Here is a 21,348-nt window from a genome sequence, read left to right as displayed (position 1 = left end):
GCCTCAACAGGTATTTTCTACTGGGGAGCGTGTACTTCCTTCAGAGACACACAGTGCCTGGTTGCCTCTCATTTGGTGATGTGAGCAGCTAGGGGAGCAGTGTCTGGGCCCATTGATGCATTTGGGATGCTTGCTGTTTCCTGGAATCATTTTCAAAGGGAGGGATGTTTTCTGCCTGTGAATCATCACCCCCTGGTGAAGTGGTTTTAAGTTTTTATCTTCCCATGTGGGCTCTCCTGAAAACGAGGGCTCTGATAAGCTATGTGCTCATGAGGAAAGCACAGGTTGAGGCAGATGGAGGAAATGGGGAGGTAGGGAGGAGGCCCCCTTCCCTCCCGCTCTCAGTCACCCACTTCCTGCCTCACATAGGTCTCATCTGTGACGTCTCATTGCTGGAGCTCCCTGAGGGGACTCACCTGCACGTCTCAGGTGAGCTCTTGGCCCGGAAAGACCACCAGTCTTCTGTGACTCCGCGGATCTCTTGTTGCTTAAAAATGATGCTCCCCACTTAAGTGCCGGGTAATGAGGACCCCACACTGTATAAGACCAGTGCCTGCCCTTGGAGAGTGAACTTTGAGGGGAAGACACCAGTAGTAGCTTTCTTTTTTTAATGACTATAATGCTATGATATAAAGGACAGATAGAAGGAAAACAAATGGTAAAGTAACACAGGTTTTGTTTTGTTTTGTTTTTGTATTCACTCGTTTGTTGTATTTTTCAGACTCCACATTTAAGTGATAACATACAGTATTTGTCTTTCTCTGTCTGACTTATATCACTTAGCGTAACACCTTCCAAGTCCGTCCATGTTGTTGTGAATGGCAGAATTTCATTCTTTATGGCTGAGTAGTAGTCCATTGTGTATATGTATGTGTGCATATATATATATATGTGTGTGTGTGTATATATATATATATATACCACATCTTCTTTATCCATTCATCTGTTGATGGTAGACACCAATAGTATTAGTGAGACATAGTGGGATGTGCTGTTCATTCATGATGGTACATATATAATGTGCAATACATATATAATGACAGTACACCATGTGTCAAATGATGACAGAGGGACGCTCAGGGGCCATGGCAGCCCAGAATAGGGTGCCTCAGCCAGCCTCATGCTGATTGGAGGTGGTGTCGCAGAGGAAGGGGTGTGTGAGCTAAGTTTTAAAGAACTACCTGGGGCCTCTGACCTCACCTCCCAGTGCAGCTGTATCAGCCTCCTTGCTGTTGGAGGAACCTGTCAAATATGCTCCTTGCCTCAGGGCCTTTGCACTTACCATCCCTTCGACCTGGAGCTCTCTTCTGTGGACATCCAGGTGGCTGCTGTCTCACTTAAATGAGATATGTGTTTTGCATGTCATCTGGTCAGATGAACCTTCTCTGACACCCCTCACACCCCACCTAAAGCAGTACCCACATTATATTCTATTCTCTTAGCCTGGTTTATTTTTCTTCATAGCACTGACATATATTAGTTCATTTATTGTTTGTCTCCCCCACTGTGGTGTAAGCTAGGTGAAGGCAGAGAGCTTTGTGTCTGACCACTGTTGTGTGCCTAGCACCTAGAACAGTGCGTGGTCCATAGTGAGCACTCAGTAATGACAGAGAGAATGAATGAGCTGGCAGAGAAGGAGAGAGAGGGGTGCTGCAGACAGAGGGCACAGTGCATGCCAAGGCACAGAGCTGGCACAGAACGGGCCTTTCTGCAACAAAATGTTGGGGTCATGGGGTGAAGAGGCAGATAATAGAGAGACAGGGGCTGGGGAGCCCACAACAGGTCTCCTAAGACCCTAGCTGTCTTTATTTTTCCATTTATAACCTGTTTATTATAGAACAACTGAAAAGTACCAAGACGTGCCCAAAGGCAAACGGTCACCAACTAAACTCTCCCCCAGGCCAACAAGGAGAACCCTTTGATTCCTTTCCTTGTGCCTTTTTGCATGGGACTGTCTGAACATCTCACCTTTTAACTTGTGAACCACCTTGTTTCCTAAGGCACACAGCTGCTCCCTAGGGTGGCACAGTAATTTCATGTCCAGACAGACGAGGACGCAGACCTCAGCTTTGCCACTTGCTGATTGAGTGACCTTGGGCTTCCGGAGCCATGAAACTTGGCCGGAGTTGTCGCTCCACATGGGACGTCCTTCCACCCCTTTTCCCCAGCCTCACTTCTGCTTGTCTTCCTGCACTCAGGGTCTCAGCCTGAGACTCACCCCCTCTACACAGTCTTTTGTGAGCCCCAGTTCCTTTTCCTTTAAAAATAGGGGTGAACCTCATTTTGGTATCTCGAACGGATTTGAGAATTTGATGAGATGACGTGAGTCAAGAGGCTGGCTCCTGGGAGGTGCTCAGTAAATTCTGTCCTTGCCCTCCTCGTAACACCAGGGCCACCTCCAGCTTTTTCTCTATTATACTTTCCTTATCTGCAAATCTCTTAAAATCTTAATCCTGTCCTAGGCTTCTAACCCCAGGCCTAGCCAAAACTCAGCCTTCACTTTTCGAGGTAGCTGAGATGTAGTCCAAAAGGTGGTCTCGTGGCGCAGAGTAAAACTGAATCCTGTGGGCAGGTGGAGGTCAAAGGACATTTGGGGTCCCTTGAAGGGAGCCCCTTCCACAGGTATCTCGGCACAGCTGTCTTTTCCCCCAGTTCTCTCTTCCTAAACTTAAAACACCGGCACCAATCGTTTCTTCCTTTTAAATGTCTGCTGAAGGCCGTGCCCTGGCGGGGAGCCAGGAGCGTGAGAATCTAATCCCCGGAATAGCTCCGCCGCTCAACATTTAAATGCCGTCTGTATTTTTATCCAATGATGGGTCACTTCTGAAAAACCCTGCTCAGGTCCTGCCCCTCTAAGAATACATTTCCATTTATAGCATCTGAGCTCGGGATGTTGTTGTGTCCTGGTGTGGGGCCAGCGGCTGCGTCCTGTTTCCAGTGATTTGGAAACACGTTGGGGGCCCTGGCTGTGCCCCCCCCCCCCACCAGCCCTCCCTCCCTGTGGCCTTGACGAGTGGGAAGCCTGACTCCCAGCCAAGCCCTGGCAGCCTGACGGCCTCGGGCTCCGACACCAGGCCTTTCCTGTTTCTGGGGGAGCATGAGCTCATTGGGCTGTTGCAGGGTGGGGTGGGGCAGTAGGGGTGAGGGGACCCCCGTTCAGCTGTGCTCTGCTGGGGCCTCAGTGGCACTGCACCACAGTTCCATAGCTCCATGGGACCCTTCCTCCTTCCCTCGCTCACCAAGCACCCCCAGCCTGCTGTCGGTGCCAGGCTGTGCATGGGCAAGGGAGGTCAGCACGGACAGCCAAGGGCCCCAGGGGCTGGTATGGAGCTTTGCAGAGGCCGCAGAGAGTCAGTGCGCAGCCTCTGGGTGAGGCTGACCTGGGTTCCAATCCTGACCCTGCCTCTTGCTGGCTGTGTGAGCTTAGGCAAGTGGCTAAGCCTCTCTGAGTCTTGGTTTCTACATTTGTTGATGGTACCTCGTGGGTGAGGGGGAAGGGATTCAGTGGGATAAAGTAGATCAAGGGACTTGGGTAGTGCTTGGCCCATAGGGTAGGAGCCCGGGAAATACCAGTCCCCTTGCCTGTCCCTCTGTTGACCTGTAGTAACTCAGGTGGGTGCAAGCAGAAAGTCTTAGGAAATAAATTTGAAGTTGGAAATAAACACTTGACTTATACCGTAGCAGTCTTTGCATGCCTTGACATCTCCTGAACTGCACTTTTTTGGCAATGCGAAACCCCCATGCTGGTTTAGTTCATTCTGCAGCGGAGCCCTGGAATCTGCACACTTAACCAGCTTCCTGGTGGATTCTGAGGCAGTGGTCCATGGGCCAGACTTCGAGAAACACTGCCTCCTTCGTCCATTCCAAAGTATTTCTGTAGACCTACTGTGTGCCAGGCACTTCTCTAGGCTCTGGGCATACAGTGGAATTCAACGGCAGGCAGGCCCCTGCTCTCCTGTAACTTATATTCTAGTGATGGAGTGGAACAGTGCACAAACACGCGTAACACAAGGTAGTGATCGCAAGTGCTGTGAAGGAAAAGGCAGCAGAGTAAGGAGATGGAGAGTGGTGTGTTTTAGCTGGTAGCCAAGACAGGTCTTTGAGGAGGTGACATTTGAATATAGACCTAAAAGAAGTGAGAGAGCAAGACAGGAAGAGATCTGAGGGGAAATCATTCCAGATACAGAGAATGCAAAGGACAAAGGGCCTGAGGTGAGAGCATGCTTGCTTGACTGTTCAAGGAACAGATTGCGTAAGAATTTAGAGCTAATGCAACTAAATGTAAATAGTAAGACTAAAAAAAAAAAAAGAATAGTAAGACTGGTGCCCCCTCCCTGCTGTGTGTGGGCTTCGTTCTCCCCCATGAGCCTGGGTCCAGGCAACAGGCAAGGGCGTTGTCCAGTCCAGTGAGGCCTCCATCATTTTACGGATAGCCCATCTAAAACACTTTCTGAGAATCGCCTGGATGGGTAGTTATCTTCCTGATCAGCTATTTTACTTTCTTGCTCATCATGGTGGCCAAGAACAGCACATCTCATCACTTCTCAGACATTTGGGAACCCCAGGAGGACACAGGCTGTGACTTGGAAAGAGTCAGAGATCCTTATCTCTAACACAAGCTGTTGCTGCCCTTGCCGTGTTTCACTTTAACTGTCTACAGATGTGCACATTTGGATTCCGTGATCCCTGTGGTTTCTCCTACCTCATTGTTCTGGGAACAGGTTTTGTGTGAGGTGCTGTTGAGTTTTGTTCTGCACCTGTCAAGTGTGAAGGGCAGGCATGATGCCTTTAGGAATGAGGATGCTCCTGGGGCATTACTGTGTGAGCGCCACGAGGACAGGGACTAATTCTGTCTTGTTGACCTTCTCCTGTCTCTCTGGAACTCGGCACAGTAAATTAAGGCATAGATAAGTTGGGGGTGGGAGTTAAAAGAGAAGGGGCCTCAACACAGACCCTTGGGGGTATACCAAGATATCAGGGGCAGGAGGAGGAAAAGGAACAGACACAGAAGATGCTGAAGGGTGAGGATGCCATGGTACTTTAGGCAGCCAAGAGAAGAGAGAGATCTAAGAAGGAAGGGACAGTCAGCAGGATGGGTGCAGAGGCAGTACTGAGGAGAGCCAATGGCATCAGACCCTTAGGGACTCTTGGGTGATCTTAGCTAGAGCACGAAGAGAGAGTGGGTGAGGGGGGCCTGGCATCCAGCTGCTGTGGGTTAAGGATCAAATGGAAGGTGAAATGTGAGGCTATTCTAGGCCCGTCATTAAGAAGTGTGCTGTGTACCTCCTACTGCATCACACTGAGAGGGGTGCGGAATAACTTGCTGTCTTCCCTTTGAGATGCTAAGACCAGTCACTGGGTTCAGGTGGCAGCAGCCTGATGCATCTGTTATGAAACTTCCCATCCTTGCTGGTAAATGCCTAAATCCAGTATTTCATCAGAGAAGGCACAATGATGATTTTCCTAATTCTATTTGTCCTTCCACATTATTCTTTGAAATTATTCTGTAAAATAGGACTTTGTCCTCATCAGCTATTTGGTTACCTAGATATACATTGTGTATATCAAAAAAAATCGGAATAAATGCTTTCTCTTTATTTACCAATTTTCAGAATAATGGCTTAGCATCTTCAAAGGTATCCAATGAGGCTTTTTGGGGGGTTTTGTTTTATGAAGTATCATTATGAACTCATAGGTTGCTTAATGTATTTGATGTGTTTCATTCGTGGCTATCATGGAAAAGTTTTTTTCCAACAGTTTTATTGAGGTATAATTGACATACAATAAACTTCACATACTTAAAGTGTACAGTTGGAGAAATTTGACATATGTATACACCCATGAAACCACCATCACAAGATGATGAACATATTCATCACCCCCCTGAGTTTCCTCAAGTCTCTCCCCTCTTCCCTCCCTGGGCAACCAATGATCTGCTGTCACTCTAGATTCGTTTATACTTTCTAGAATTGTATATAGTTGGAATCATACTGTATTGGCTTTCATCCAGCATAATTATTTTGAGAATCATCCATGTTGCTCCTGTCAATACTTCATTCCTTTTCAGTGCTGAGTAATATTCTGTTTTGTGGATATGCCATCTGTCCATTTGCCCGTTGATGGATATTTGGGTTGTTTCTAGTTTGTGACTATTACAAATTAAGCTTCCATGAATATTCATATACATGTCTCTGTAGGGGAAAATACTTCCATTTCTCTTGGGTAAAGGTCTAGGCATAGCATGGCTGGATCACAGGGTAAGCGTGTATTGAACATTTTCAGAAACCGCTAAACTCTACTCCATAGTGGTTATACTACTTTACATTCCGCCAGCAACGCCTGAGCGTTCCAGTTGCTCCACATCCTCACCAACACCTGGTGTGACCAGTCTTTATAATTTCAGCCATTCTAATAGTACCTCTGTGGTTTTAATTTGCATTTCCCCAATGACTCTGATATTAGCCTCATTTCATGTGGTTATTCACCATCAGGGAATCTTTGGGGAAATGCCTGTTCAAATCTTATTCCTGAGTTGTGAGTTCTTTATACTGAATAGAAACCCTTTAACAGACATGTGATTCACATCTATTTTTCCTAGTATGTGGCTTGTCTTTTCATTCTTTTAACAATGCCTTTTGAAGAACGGAAGCTTTTCATCTTGATGAGGCCTTATTTATGATTTTTTCTTTTATGGATCACGCTTTTGGTGTCTTATCTAAAGTCTTTGCCTAACCTAAGAGCACTAAGATTTTCTCCTATGTTTTCTTCTGTAAGGTTTATAGGAAGTCTTGAGGTCAGATCCAACTTCGTTCTTTTTCAACGTTGTTTTGGTTCTTCTAAGTCCTGTGCATTTCCGTATGAATCTTAGAATCAGCTTGCCAAATCCTACAAAAAACGCCTGCTGGAGTTTTGGTTGGAATTGAGTTGAATCTACAGATCAACGCCATCTTAACCATATCGAGTCTTCTGACCCATTAACGCAGTGTATTTCTCTGTTTACTTAGGTCTTCTTTAATTTCCCTCAGCAATGTTTTATTGTGTTCTGTGTATGGGTCTTGCACTTCTTTTGTCAAATGTATCCCTAAATATTTAATATTTTTATGCATCTCCTAAGAAGAATAGAAGTAACCATTTGTGTTAGCTTTTGGTTACACCTTCTATTGTTTCTTTTTAAAGATATAAACAAGGTTGGAAATTTATTTTTATCGCTACCTCCAGCTGCTCTGCACCCCAAACACACACACACAAAATTTAACAGAACACAGTGTTCCACAGTTTGCTTTTTTCTCTTACTCTATAGAGACCTTCCTCATTCCTCTTTATAGCTGCATCCTCCTCCACCTTATGGATGGTCTGTAGTTTATTAACTGGTCCCCCTGGATGGACATTTGGATGGCCTCCAGTTGTTTGCTGTTACAGCTGGTGCAGCGGTGAGTAATAGCCCTGTGCCTACGTCATTTTATATTTTCACCTGGAATTTACTGAATACCGTTAATGGGCCCAGCCCCGCACGACCCACAGTGGATTCAAGAACAAACCTGACGGTCCCAGCCCAGCAAGAGCGGAAGACCCTGCAGCCGTCTCGGAGCTGTGCCGGGAATGTATACGTCCACAGCGCCCAGGAAGGTGAGGAAGGCTGCCTTGAGAGGGGCCTTCTGGAAGCTCAGCAGTCAAATGTACTCCTCTTTCCCTTTGGCCAGGGCTTTGTGGTCAGAGAGGGTATTCTGAGACAGGAGAGGTCACAGGTGGAGGCGATGGAAGCTGGGAGGTCACCCTGTAGACGAGTGACCTTCACAAGGGCACCAAGATTCAGGGAGAGAGCCACAGGGGATGGGCTGGAGAGAGAACTGTGTGCGTGTTAGTACTGTGTACACAGAGCATCATCACCCAGCCCTCCTGCAGATACAGGCCTCCTGCTCCCAAGCCTGTCTCCCTGTCCCAGACAGGCATGGGTACAGTGGACAGAGCAGAGGTCCTGAGGCCAGACTGCAGCAGTTCAAATCCTGGCCCAGAATCTTGGGCAAGTGAGATGGGGAGGATGCTGGTATCCACTGAACAGGGCTGTACAGAGGATGTGAGCTAATGAATGGACAGTCCAAGTCCAAGGCCGGGTGCACCGTGATCCCTCACAATGGGAACAGTAGCAGTGTAGCTGTGATTGCTATTATCATTATTCCCCCCTCTAAGCTCCTCCATCTGGGCTGGAAACAGACAGATGTTTTCCCCATCCTTCTGACAGAGGGAGGAATGGTGTGTGAGCTCACAGTCGTAGTTTGAATGTCAAGGACAGGATTCGGGGGCGGTGAGAGTGATTCTGGGGCTGATTAGAACTGGTGCTTGCACGGTTCTCTCCCAGCCGCGTTAGGCTCTGGTGCATCCATTTGTTAACCTCTGTGTGCCCTTCAACACACATGCATGTGCACACACACCAGTGGTTCTCAGTAAGGTGGAAGAGATGAGTAAGTGAACCAACAAGCACATTTTTCACCCAGCTCCCTGGGCTTGACACCGAGGGCTCTGACAGGCTGGTGGGCAGGGGTGAGCAGGCCAAAGAACCAACTAAAGCCTCACTGACTATTTTTGGGATGAGTGACCCACCACTTCCAATGACTTGCTCCTAAATGGCGTCTAATTTCATTAGGCCGTGGAAACAGTGACATCACGAGCGCCTGCCTGGTGGCCGCCCACACATGGCGAACCACAGGGCGATCTGAGATTTGTCTTCAAGAGCAGGGGAGAAGTGAGGTCCCAAGCAGCAAAAGTTAAAATAGCAAGAGTTGAGGCATTCTGCTATGAAAAGAAATTACAGAAGAAATCCATTAGTCAGAGATTTCCAGCAGCAGTTTCCTTGCTTGGGAGCAAGAGAAGACTTATGCGTGTTTATTTTGGGTGAGGTTATGCAGCCGTCCCTCGCTCTGTAGGCTTAGATGTGGCCTGTACAGTGAATTTCTGTTAAGTAAATCCTATATTCTCATCGACGTCTAGTTCTGATGTTGACATATATTTTATCCTAAGGAATTTGTCTGATCCTAAGTTACAGTGACGTTAGAGGCACGGGTTGAGCACCTTTTTGATTCAGATGGTGACACTCGTACTTACTGCACCTTTATAAGAAGTCACAAATTCAGGGGGATATTTATTTCTTCCCTGGGAGTTCCTTTGCCCAGGTCTCTGCAAGTGTGCCTTCTCAGGCACAGAGCGGAAAAGGACAGGGAAAGACCGCAGGGGCGATCAAGGCCACGGCCATGACTTCACCCAGACGGAGCAGAGGCAACTGGAGGCGTCTCTGTGGAGAGAACATGGGCTCAGTGGGAAAATGAGCTTCCCGCATGGGAAGGTTTTCTCTGCCTACAGCAGGGTTTCTCAACTTTAGTGCCATGGACATTTGGGGCTGGTATCCTTTGTTGTAGGGGGCTGTGCCTTGTAGGATTGGAGGATGCATTAGCTTCCCTGGCTTTCTACCTGCTGGGTACCACCCACTCCCCCGGGTGACAACCAAAAATATCTCCAGACATCGCCACACTCACCTGGGGGGCCCAGATTGCACCTGGTTGAAAGTCAGTAGCATATGACATTTCAAGAGCATGAGATAACAAGGATTTCACAAGCTTTTTATTGGCTTGTTTTGGTTTTAAATACTCTGAGTTTAATTATACCTTGAATTGGGTGAGTCACTCCTTCTTGGGGCTTCTGTTTTCTCTTCTGTAAAATGAATGGGTTGGACACAGTGATCTCAGAACGCCTTCTAGACCCAACAGCAGAGCGTGGTGAAGGCAGGAGGTCCCCTGGGGTCTCCGCATTTGGGTCCTGTTCCAACAGGTGACAAACCTATGGTCCACCTGGCTCTGGGCACTGCTCCCATTCTTCTGGCATCTAGCTCAGTCTTTCTTAGTCCAGTTGATCGTTTTCTTGCTTTCATTTAAGCCTATTTTGCCTTTTTTGTAAGTGAACATGTCTAAATACAGTACAAGGAACCCCTGAGGACCCATCACTCAGCTTCCCCACCATCCATTTCATCTTAATCTTGTTTATGGGGCCAGCCAGTGGACCTTATCTTTGTATAGGTTCATCCCTTGACCCATTCGTTCAGATCAGTTCCCCAAGGGCCTGGATTGGGCAAGGCTGGGCAGCAAGGAGGCCCAGGTTCTTCCCGTGAGAAACTCACACTCTAGGGGGAGGACAGGGAAAGAACATTTTTTGACAAACAAAGAATCTATCCTTTAGCTTTCTCTATTTAAGGCCAAGCAATTCCAATTCTTTAATCTTTCTTCCTAAGAAGTATTTTCCACCCACATGGTCCTGGTTTATCCCCACATCGTTGGGAAAAGCAACAAGAATGTAAACTGGGCCTGGATTCAGATCCCTGCTGTGACACTTCATAGGTGTGAGAGCTTAGCCAAGTCAGCAGCCTCTGAGCCTCATCTGTAAAATGGGATAACAATCCCCAACTCACAAGTTGGCTGAGAGAATTAGATGAGAACATGTCGGTCCAGGGCCTAGCATGAGTCCAGCACACACTAGATGTGCACTAAGCATCCTTTCCCCTCTCCCCCTCTCTCCTTACCCTTTCCTCTACATTCTCCTGACAGTGGGTGGCCACATCTAATCGCATCACCACATCACCGCAGTGAGGGACTGACTAATGGGAGCCAGAGACGACGGCTGACTTCCTGATCTGTCACATGCCTGGGTTCTCACCAGCCTCCCGGTGGCCCATTCACTGCTGACTCACTTGGCTTGTGGTCAACTCTGAACCCAGGGTCCTTTTCAGCTACCCCTTTACCCTACCACCACTCCCCAGCTTGGATTTGCGGCATGGGAACGGAATCATTATCAGAGAACATTCTGTTTAGGTGGCCCTTCTCAAGGAGCCAACAGCATTGCTAGACCGACAGTTTCATGAGGGCAGGGACCATGTCTACCTTGAGCACTTGCATTTTCCCACCGTCTAGAGCACTGCTGGTAGGTACTTAGTAAATACCTATTGAATGAATGAATGTGTTTTGTGCTGGTCCCTGTTTTCCAAGAGAGCCCCATCTGCTCTGGGGCAGCATCTTCAGAAAAGCAAATAAGCAAAACCTTGAGACTTCGGTTTACCAATAAATGAGCTCTAAACTGATTCCCGTAAGTACAGGGCAGCGGAAGGACAATGGCCTATGGACCCAGACTTGGGTATGAATCCCAGCTCTGCTAAATTGACTTGCTGACTTCGAGCAAGTTGCTTATGGCTCAGCCTTAGTTTTCTTCCTGAAAAAATGGGATATCAGTATCTGGCAGAGTTACTGTGAGATGAGACTTAAATACAAATATACGTGGGAACACACCCCACGTGGGATGGCAGTGATTTTGGTTTGCGTCATTCACTCTTTCCGGAGCACCTACCTTCTTTGATTGCCATTGCCTCCTATAGTTTTGTCCAAGTCTCGCCTCCTCTCTTAGACCTTTGTTCGCTCAGCCTTCATCTCCCCTCACTCTGTTGACAAAGACACGCTCTGCCTGACACCCAGCACACCGGACCAACATTTGTTAAGCCGGCATCTCGAATTCTGATGCCTAAAGGGACCAAACATACACAAAGAAAGCAAGCTGGGTGGGATTTTTACATGAAATCTCCCGCTTAAGCTTTAAAATTTTTTTCATTAAATTAAAAAAAGATCTTAACTTTTCATTTTGAAATAATTGAAGACTTGCCAAAAAATTGCGAAAATAATACAAAGACTTCCCATGTGCCCTTTACCCAGGCTTCCTTAAACGTTATATAACATTATATAACATCTTATATAACCAAACCATTTTCAAAACCAGGAAAAGAACATTCTACAGTACTCTTAGCTACTCTACAGATCTTATTCGAATCCCATCAGTGGTCCCACTGATGTCCTTTCTCTGATCCAGGACAGCCTGGGGGGTTTAGTGGTCACATTTCTTTAGTCTCCTCCAGTCTCTGACAGTTCCTTAGTCTTTACTTGGCCTTCGTGTCCGTGATACTTTTGACAAATGCTGGCCAGTCATTTTGTAGCATGACACTCAGTTTGGATTTGTTTGATGTTTTCTCATAATTCATCTGAGGTTGTACGCTTGAGCAAGTTCCCCACAGGGGTGATGGGGTACCCTCCCCAGTACTTCATATCAGGAGGCATATGATGTGTCTCCTTACTGGTGACACTCCCTTTGGTCACTCGATTACAGTGATGTCTGTCAAGTTTCTCCTCTGTAAAGTTACCTTTTTCCCTTTATGATTAATAAAGATTTGCGGGGGGGCTACTTAGAAGGTATGGAAGTATCCCATTCCTCATCAGACTTGATTTACTTATTTGTTTATTTACATCTATGTAGATCTTTGGCTTCCTATTTTATCTAACGGGTCATAATCTATTACTGTGATTGTTGATTTTAATGCTTATATTGCCCCTTCTTTGGCCAGCGGGAGCCCCTTTAAGCTGACTTCTTGTCCTTTTGATATGTCCCATCATTCTTTCTTGCTTTCTGACATAAGAAGATACTCCAAGCTCATCTTGCATTTTCCCTACCCAGCCCTGGAATCAGCCATTTCTCCAAGGAGCTGATTCCTCTGAGTAAAGAATGATATTTAGAAGCCAAGGTTTGAGGTCCAGATGTGCTCACTGCTGTCTGGCTGTCAGTGTTCCTGCACCCTCTCTATAGACCGAGCTAGGAAATAAATGTATACGTGATGTGTCTGCACACATGGATATTTCTCTATTTGTGTATGCTGAAAACCACGAATTCACAGCAATACCTTCATTTCCACTCTAACACCATGGGGTTTATTCTACTTCTCTCTCTGTGTATACCTCCCTTCCCTAACAGTGAGGCACCCGGCCCCCATTATCCTCACTGTATTTATGTATTTGATCAGCCCCCCTGTATGCAACCATCTCCCATCTCTCCCTCTCTCACCCTTGTCAGGTTCGGACACTCTGCTCTAGGCCACTCCCCGCTCCTCACCCTGGACAGCCTTTGACTTCCCATAAAACTCCCAGTTTTGAAACGGTGGCTCATATATTTATTAAACCATGAGGCCCAGTTTCTGGCTGTGGGCCCAGGGTAGTAACCACGTATTAACTGGACCAGGAAGCTGGCTTGTAAGCCCCTCTTGCCTCTCCAGCATCCACTCCCTCCATTCCCGTCCTAGCACCACAGGCAGGTAAACTTAGCCTTCCAGCACGTCAGGCTCCATCCTCTTCTTCGTCTCTGCTTTTGCTGTTCTTACTACCTGGACCAGTCTCTGCCTGCACCTACCCTTTCTCCCATCCTCCTGCTCAGACATCAGCTCTTTTTGGAAGCTTCAAGATGACCCCAGGTGCCCTTTCCAGGTTCATCTGGCACCTCCAGCATGCCCCATGGTGGGGCAGCACCACGTTCTCCTTTTTGGTCCCCTCTTTGTCTTTGCTGCTAAACTACAGGTACACAGAGCTGAGGGCTGATTTTACCTCCATGTCTCTAGTACCTGAAAGAGGGCTAGCACGTAGTAGGTGCTCATAAATGTCAGCCTAATAAACATTAATCATAGTAACAGCAGATACTGATGTAGTACTTTTGGGTGCCAGGCATGGTTCTAAGTGCTTTATGTGCACTAAGTCATTTGGTTCTAATCCCTATGCAGTGAGATAGTTACTGTTGTTGCCCCCACTTTGCAGACAGAGGAACTGAGGCACAGAGAGGTTCACGGACACTTCCAAGGTCACACAGTGGTGGGGTCACATTTAAGCCCAGGCAGGCTAACTCCCCAGTACATACTCTCTCCTCTAATATGCCTCCCACAGGTAAAGTGGGCAGCATTTTCAGAATAAGGGAGGTGAGTAGGGATGGATAGTTGAGTCACATGAGGCCCCCACCCCTCCTGACCACACTCCCAGCCCCAGTGCTTAGTGCCCTTCGGGCCCTAAGCACGGGAGACTGGTGGCTGAGCAGGTGGGAGAGAAAGTGATAGCTTTTAGCTCTGCAGCCTATAGGAATGTTTTCTCCTCTGAGGTCTTGAGGAACCAAGCACCTTTCACGTGTCATTAGAGTGAACGCAACAGGAGTCAAGTATCAGATCTTATGCAAGATTTCCATGTCATTGCATTGGGGTTAGCACGGCACTAACCTTTTTTCCCAATCACCCAAGAGGAACCATCCACCAGCCCATCACCCCTGGAGGGCGGAGCTGCCAGCCTCTTCACCAGAGAGCTGGGAAATGGCTGTGGACTTAGAGCTGCTTGCTCGTCAAGTGAAGGGGAAGAAGCCAAGTGCCTGGGAACGCTCTGTGTCAGCTCCTCCGCTGACGTTTCTTTCCCCTACTCAGGGGCCTGGCGGGGTCTCGTAGTAGTACAGAAAAGGAAACTGAGGCTCAGAGAGGGGACGTCGTTTGCCTGACATCACACAGCAAGGAAGAAGACCAGCCAAGATTTGAACCCAGGGCAGTCTGATTCTAGGGGCCTTACCCCTTAAAACAACTGGCCAGAATTACACCCACGTCTGCCTGACTCCAAAGCCCTCAGTTCTTCCACCACCACCCCACCAGTCTGCTCTGGTGGGATCCATATGAAAAAAAGGCGTCTGCTCTGTGTCTGGGCAGAAACCCACGTGAGCTGGAGCCAGGGCTGTCACGAGCCGATGTCAGCCCCAGGCAGGATTTTCTGTTAACCTACTGCCTTGGAGTTCCGGAGAATCTCCAAGAAGAAGGCTGCAGAAGCTGGGGAAGGGGGGAGTGGAAACAAGAGGAGGTAGAGACAGGAAATGGAAGAGAGGGCGGAGAGGTGACGCCAGGCAAGAATGCAGCGCCGTCAGAGAACTCAGGAAAGACTGCGCTTGCCCATTCCCTTCAGCGTCAGACAAAGCTAACGCCCAGGTTCAGTTCATTCCCCCAGTGCTTACTAGGGGCCTCTTGTGCCCCAGGCCCAAGCAAGGGTCTGGGGACACGGCAGGGCACAACACTTAACAAGGTCCCTGCCCTCATGGAGCTTACATTCTCTTGGGGGCAAGACCAACCAAGAACCAGAATCAGATGAGGGGTCCAGGCCATCTGTCTCAGGGGGTGATAAGTAGTGAGGCAGTGTGACAAAGGAGGTGCGGGAGCCAGGATCCCATGGGGGGCAGGGGACGTCCTTCAGGCCTCTTGGAGGAAATGGTTCGGGGAAGAATGGCGGCTGCTGGGCACACCAGCCAGCACCATTTCCCCCACTGCCTGACACCTGCCCTTTGCGCCCACCTCACCCCGTCCCCTTTGCTCTCCACAGGTTTGACATCTACAGGAAGGTGCCCAAGGACCTCACACAGCCGACGTACACCGGGGCCATTAGTGAGTAGCCTCCTTCTTTCCATTGCTCCCGACCCTCTCCCCACTCTCCGTACCTGTGCCTGCCCGCCCTCTGCAGAAATGCTGGGCCAGGGAGGGAAGACAGAGAGACAGGAGGAGGGAAGAAATGATGGGCATCTTGCTGGGCCCTGCCTCTAGTCCCTCAGCTCTTCTCTGTCCTCACTGTAACGCTGTAAGGTATAGCATCACCTGTTTCTGAAAGGAGACACCAGAAATCAATCATCAAGAGTAGCTGCCCCAGGGACTTCCCTGGTGGCGCAGTGGTTAAGAATCCGCCTGCCAGTGCAGGGGACACGGGTTTGATCCCTGGTCTGGGAAGATCCCACATGCCGCGGAGCAACTAAGCCCGTGTGCCACAACTACTGAAGCCCGCGTGCCAAGAGCCTGTGCTCTGCAACAAGAGAAGCCACCGCAATGAGAAGCCCGCGCACCGCAACGAAGAACAGCCCCCGCTCGCCGCAACTAGAGAAAGCCCATGTCAGCAACGAAGCCAAAAATAAATAAATTAAAAAAAAAAAAAAGGAGTAGCTGTCCTTGGGAGGGGAAACGGGGGCTCATGGATTGGAGGGAGACTGACTTTTCTCTTCACACCTTTTAGACTATTTGAGTTTTTAACATAAGGATGTTTCTATCCATTTAAAAAAATAATCCTCTCACTCAGATTTTGGTTTCTGAATGCCAGTCTTCTACTTAAAAGGACCCAGGGCTCCTGGGAGAAATGACTGATTGCAGGGCTGGGACAGGAAGTGTACAAAATAAGCCTGGGACACCTCGTGCCAGAAAGCAAAAAAATGCCCGGAGGAAAAGCACGGGGTGGAGGTGTGTCAGCAGGCCACAGGAGCCAGCCTGAAAGAGGGCAAAGACCAACACAGGGCAATCTGAGTAGCACAATAAATAATGGCATTATTGGCTCGTTACCCAAAGAATTAAGAAAAAGGTCCAGGAGTCCATACTGATCTAAATAAATGGGAGGGAAGGGTTGAACCTTCCTTATAGAGGAATTCCAAATAATATTTATGAATATATCCCCCTCTGAGAGGTACAGCTCAGCTCTCCTCTCCTGGAGTGTGAGCTAGTGACTCACTATTAAAGAGGAGAGAATGGAAAGGAAGTAGTAACTATGGTGGAGACATCCAGAGCCTGCCCCGTCACCAGGTGACAAAGGTTAGCATCAACCAGTGAGGAAGAGGTCGACGTAGCTGTCACGTGCCCACTGCCTGCCATGGGATTTGATGGGAAGGGCACCTCACCTCCGTGGGATCTTCCCCCAAAACCACAACCCAGTCTAATCATGGGAATGCAGCAGACAGCCCCAGCCTGGGGGACCCTCTACAGGACACCTGGCCAAGACTCTTTGAAAGTGGCAAGGTCTTGAAAACCAAGAAAAGACTGAGGAACCGTCACAGTTTCGAGACTAAGGGCACGATGACTAAATGTAAAATGGGATACCAGGTCTGGTCCCGGAAGAGAAAACAGGCACTGGCGGAGAAATGAGTGATCTAATAAGTCTGTAACATAGTTAACAGTATTGGACAATGTTAATTTCTTCATCTTGACAAACATACCAGGGTTATGTAAGATGTTAACATAAGGGGAAGCTGGGCGAAGGGCGGATGGGAACGCTCTGTACTATCTTTGCGTCTATTATTATTCCACAATAAAGTTTATTTTAAAAGATATAAAAACAAACCGCAAGCACTTTGCAAGCAGGAAGGCTCTACCCACATTTTCCAGATGAGAAAATGGACTCAGAGAGGTGAAGTGACTTGTCTGAAGTTTCACAGCTTGCAAGAGGTGGGCCTCTCCAGGGCTTGGTGTGGGAGAGGGACCCTCCCCGTGGACTGTCCCCTGAGCAGGGCCCTGGGGCCGGACAGTCATTTTGGAGTCCACCGCTGCTTCCCAGGGCAGGCCATTACCAGGTCAGGGGATGACCTTGGGGATCCCTGCACCCCGGCTGGCTCTGCCTCTAGCTTAGGTCGTCCAAGCTGCAGATGCCTTCTTGAGTCTGGCTGTCCACATCCCCGGAGAAGAGAACAGAGCAGCCAGGCAGCAGAATTCATGTCCTGCTCGCTTCAGCTCTGGCTGAGCTGGGTTCATTCTCCCATTTAGCAGCTGGGTGACCCTGAGCAAGTCACTTCACCTTTCTGAGACTCAGTTTTCTGATCTGGGGGTTAAGTGTGATCACGCCTGTCAAGTATGGGGTACGTGCCAAACTCTCAGTGCGGCTGGACCGTGCACCTCTTCTTATCACTGTCCTCTTGGAGCCCACAGCCCATGAGGGTCCGTGACCGCAGGAGCTGTGACACTTTGTGCATTGATCCCCACGGAAAAGGTACTCGGGGTACATAAGAGGAAGAGGGCTTGTTCATCTACCGGTTCAATTAGTTTATGAACCTGGTCACAAAAATTCCAATGAGGCTTCCTGTCCCCTTCCTACCACCAACAGCTCAGGCCACTTCTTTGCAGGCTCTGCGGTTCTCTCCCTTATCGAGTATGTTTAACAATCAGGTCTGTATCCCTCTAGAATTTTTAAAAAAACATATTCAGTCTTTGAAATACCTGTGTCGTCATTTTAAGCGCAGACAGGAGCGTACTGGGCACACCGTCCTTCCCTGCCCTTTTTTAACCGACACATCCTGCACACCTTTCACACCAGCACGTAAACGGCCACCATGTGCTGCTTTCCATTATCTGGCCGACCCACGGTTTATGTAACCAGCCTCCCGAGGATGGGCGTTCTGATTCCAGCTTATCGCTATTATAGACATCCTTGTCCATATGTGTTTGTATCCTTGTATGGTTATTTCTGTAAGGTAACTTTCCTAGAAGAGGAATTACCGGGTCAAAGGGCATGTGCATTGTGAAATGTAGAAGGTACTGCCAAGTGGCCCTCCGGGGACGTGATTTGATTTGCAGTCTCCAGCACAGTGTGTGAGAGGGCAAGTTCCCTTGCACAAGAGGAAAGGCGTGAGCACGGGAAGCCAGCCCTTAGCTACCATTTAGTGAACAAATATTTATCAGCCAGGTCTAGGGCCAGGCCGTGTGCCGTGTCCTGGGACCAACTTGATGAATGGGCTTCGGTCTTTGTCCTTGAAGAGTGCATGGCTGAGCAGGCAGGCAGATACAGAAACACACCATTTCATGACGTCACGGTAAGTGCTATTAATAACTGAAGGAACCAGCAAGGGCACTGGAGACTCACAAGTCGAGGTTTGAATTTTGCCTTCTCCACTGAAGTGCTTATGTGGCCTTACACAGATTGCTTGACTTGCTGGTGTCTGGGTCTTGGGTCCGGTGACCCCTTTGCTGGCTGCACCGGATCTCCCACTAGCGAGCATCCTCCTGGTGTCACATTCCTACTGTCCAGTGCCTGAGTCCGTTTCAGAAGAAGTCTGGAGTCACAGAGCCTGAGCATCTTGCCCAAACATGGATTGAAAAACTGTACAGTATCAGAAGGCTTTTCTGGTGGAAATACTTCCTACCTGCCCTCATGGTTTTTATTCATTCATTCACTCACTCAACAGATATTTATTTCATACCTTCTCTGAGCCAGGCACTACGCTAGACCCTGAGGCCCCAGGGGTGCTGAGGCATTGTCTCTGTCTTTCCAGTCTGGGGACAAGGTAGGGGAAAGCAGACACACAGCAGGGGCTGCCGGACACTCGGATTCAGCTGAGCAGACTCCGCAGTTACCCCGCTGCTAGGTCCGAGCCTGGGACAACACACGCAGGTTTCACAAAGAGGCCTTCCCATCCCTATACCCCCACCTCTGATCTGCATAGAGTCAGAAGTTTGGGGCCCATTTGCAGGCTTGGAGCAAGGAACGCAGCTAGAAAACCTGGACTGGCCTAAGTCATCATTGACCTTCAAAAACACCTCCCGAGTTTGGGCGTGTTCATCATTACGGCAACCTGTGGGTTGCTGGGGCTTGAAGGTGGGGTGGGAAGGGTGAAAATGGCTCTGAAACGTGGGTCAGAAAAGGTGTGAGATTTCAAGTGAGAAGGGTGCTTTGCCCACCTGGCAGGATTCTTTATCAGGAGGCATCACAGCTGCAGTGTGCAGGTGAGAAGGGGAGGGATGTGAGCCTGGGAAATTCGGATTGCCAGCTGGTCTTCTGCAGTGGATTTGTTCAGCAGCTGGAGAAGACATTTGAAATTAATTTCTGTGCCATGAAAACAAACAAGCCACGGGGCCACTCTGTATAAACTGATGTGGGACCTGCTTAGACATAGATTGCTGAGTGAGCAAAGCACGGTTGAAAGCATGTGTACAGGGACTTCCCTAGTGGCACAGTGGTTAAGAATCCGCCTGCCAATGCAGGGGACATGGGTTCGATCCCTGGTCCCGGAAGATCCCACATTGCCGCGGAGCAACTAAGCCCGTGCGCCACAAGTACTGAGCCTGCGCTCTAGAGCCCACGAGCCACAACTGCGGAGCCCGTGAGCCACAACTACCGAAGCCCGTGTGCCCTAGAGCCCGCGTGCCGCAACTACTGAGCCCACGTGCCGCAACTGCTGAAGCCCATGCGCCTAGAGCCCATGCTCCACAACTCAAGAAGCCACTGCAATGAGAAGCCCATGTGCAGCCACGAAGACCCAACATAGGCAAAAAAAATAAATTTAATTTAATTTTAAAAAAAGAGAGAAGGCATGTGTACATTATGCTGTTTGATTAGAGGAAAAACTCGTATGCCCGTGTCAGGACACAGACTGTAGGGGTGGTACCTCTGGGCAGGGGGCTGTCGGTCAGGAGTGAGAAAGAGACTCACACAGTTTGCCTTTTTATACAGCTTGATGATTTTTCTTATCACTTGCATGTGTTACTTCTTCCAATAAAAAGTAAAACCCTTAAACTCTGCCCTATACAGCTTTTTCAAAGTTTGGAAGAACTGGGGAGTCATTCTAGTATGCCCCATGTCTGGGTGTGGTTTTGGAGGCTTGGTGGGGACTCTGGGGATGTCCCTGCCTCACCCTTCACTTGGAGTCTCGGGGTTCCTTTTCTTAGGGCATTGGCTCTAGACCCCTCAGGTTCCAGCCCTCCCCACCCCCGCCCCCACCTGCCACCCAGTGTGTCCCTGGGCCACTCTCTTCCTCACTCTGAGCTTCCATTTCTACACCCTCCACACGGGCTCATACCCTCTTTCACATGGGAGTGTGCAGTGACAGGTATCTGTTAACACTCTCACAGCAGGGCATGTGGTAGGTGCCCCACAAACACTTGTTCTCTGCCTTCTTGCTTCTGAATGTATCTTTTTTAATAAATTTATTTATTTTATTTATCTATTTTTGGCTGAGTTGGGTCTTTGTTGCTGCGCACGGGCTTTCTCTAGTTGCAGCGAGCGGGGACTACTCTTCGTTGCGGCGCAGGGGCTTCAGTAGTTGTGGCGCATGGGCTTAGTTGCTCCACGGCATGTGGGATCTTCCCAGACCAGGGCTCGAACCCGTGTCCCCTGCGTTGGCAGGCGGATTCTTAACCACTCTGCCACCAGGGGAGCCCAGAACGTATCTTTGACTGTACATTTTGCCATAGATAGATGATGATAATAATAATGATGGTGATGATGACGAATAACCTGGTTTCAGCATCAGTCAGGATGGCTCAGCCAACCAGGTACAGACTGTCAAGAATGCGGCCGAATCAGCAGGTGGTACTGGAAACTTTTCTTTGCGGGAAACTGAGGGTCAACCCACTTGCCAAATCACCTTCCCCAAATCACCACACCCTCCAAAGTCTCCCTGATGAAAATCCTAATTATGAGCTAGTGCTTGAGCCATTATTACCTGCCAGGCACTATTTCAAGTCCAGTTTCTGTGTTGCGGAAATTCTCAAGCAGCCCCATGAGGCAAGTGCTACTACTGGTGCCATTTTACAGATGCGGAAACTGAGGCAGAGAGAGGTTAATTTAATTTACCCAGGGACACAGCACGTGAGTAGTGGGACCACGCTGTGTGAGCCATTGCCCACGACATGCCTCTATGATAAACCCAGGTGAGGCACACTCAGCCCTTATTCTGTATTCTGGGGGCTGG

At 48.7% G+C, this 21,348-nt stretch overlaps 1 protein-coding gene across 2 annotated transcripts in view; it reads left to right on the top strand.

Moving 5' to 3' along the window:
* Positions 1–21,348, top strand: part of ERGIC1 (endoplasmic reticulum-golgi intermediate compartment 1) — a 106,277-nt gene that overhangs the window by 35,315 nt on the left and 49,614 nt on the right. For both annotated transcript variants that reach the window (XM_067732836.1, XM_067732837.1), the window contains exon 2: positions 15,240–15,301. In XM_067732836.1, coding sequence (XP_067588937.1) covers positions 15,240–15,301 — 62 coding nt within the window. The remainder of the gene's footprint in view (positions 1–15,239; positions 15,302–21,348) is intronic.

This window comes from Pseudorca crassidens, chromosome 3 (genome assembly GCF_039906515.1).
Source record: "Pseudorca crassidens isolate mPseCra1 chromosome 3, mPseCra1.hap1, whole genome shotgun sequence".
NCBI lineage: Eukaryota > Metazoa > Chordata > Mammalia > Artiodactyla > Delphinidae > Pseudorca > Pseudorca crassidens.
This window is presented reverse-complemented; position numbering and strand designations above follow the sequence as displayed.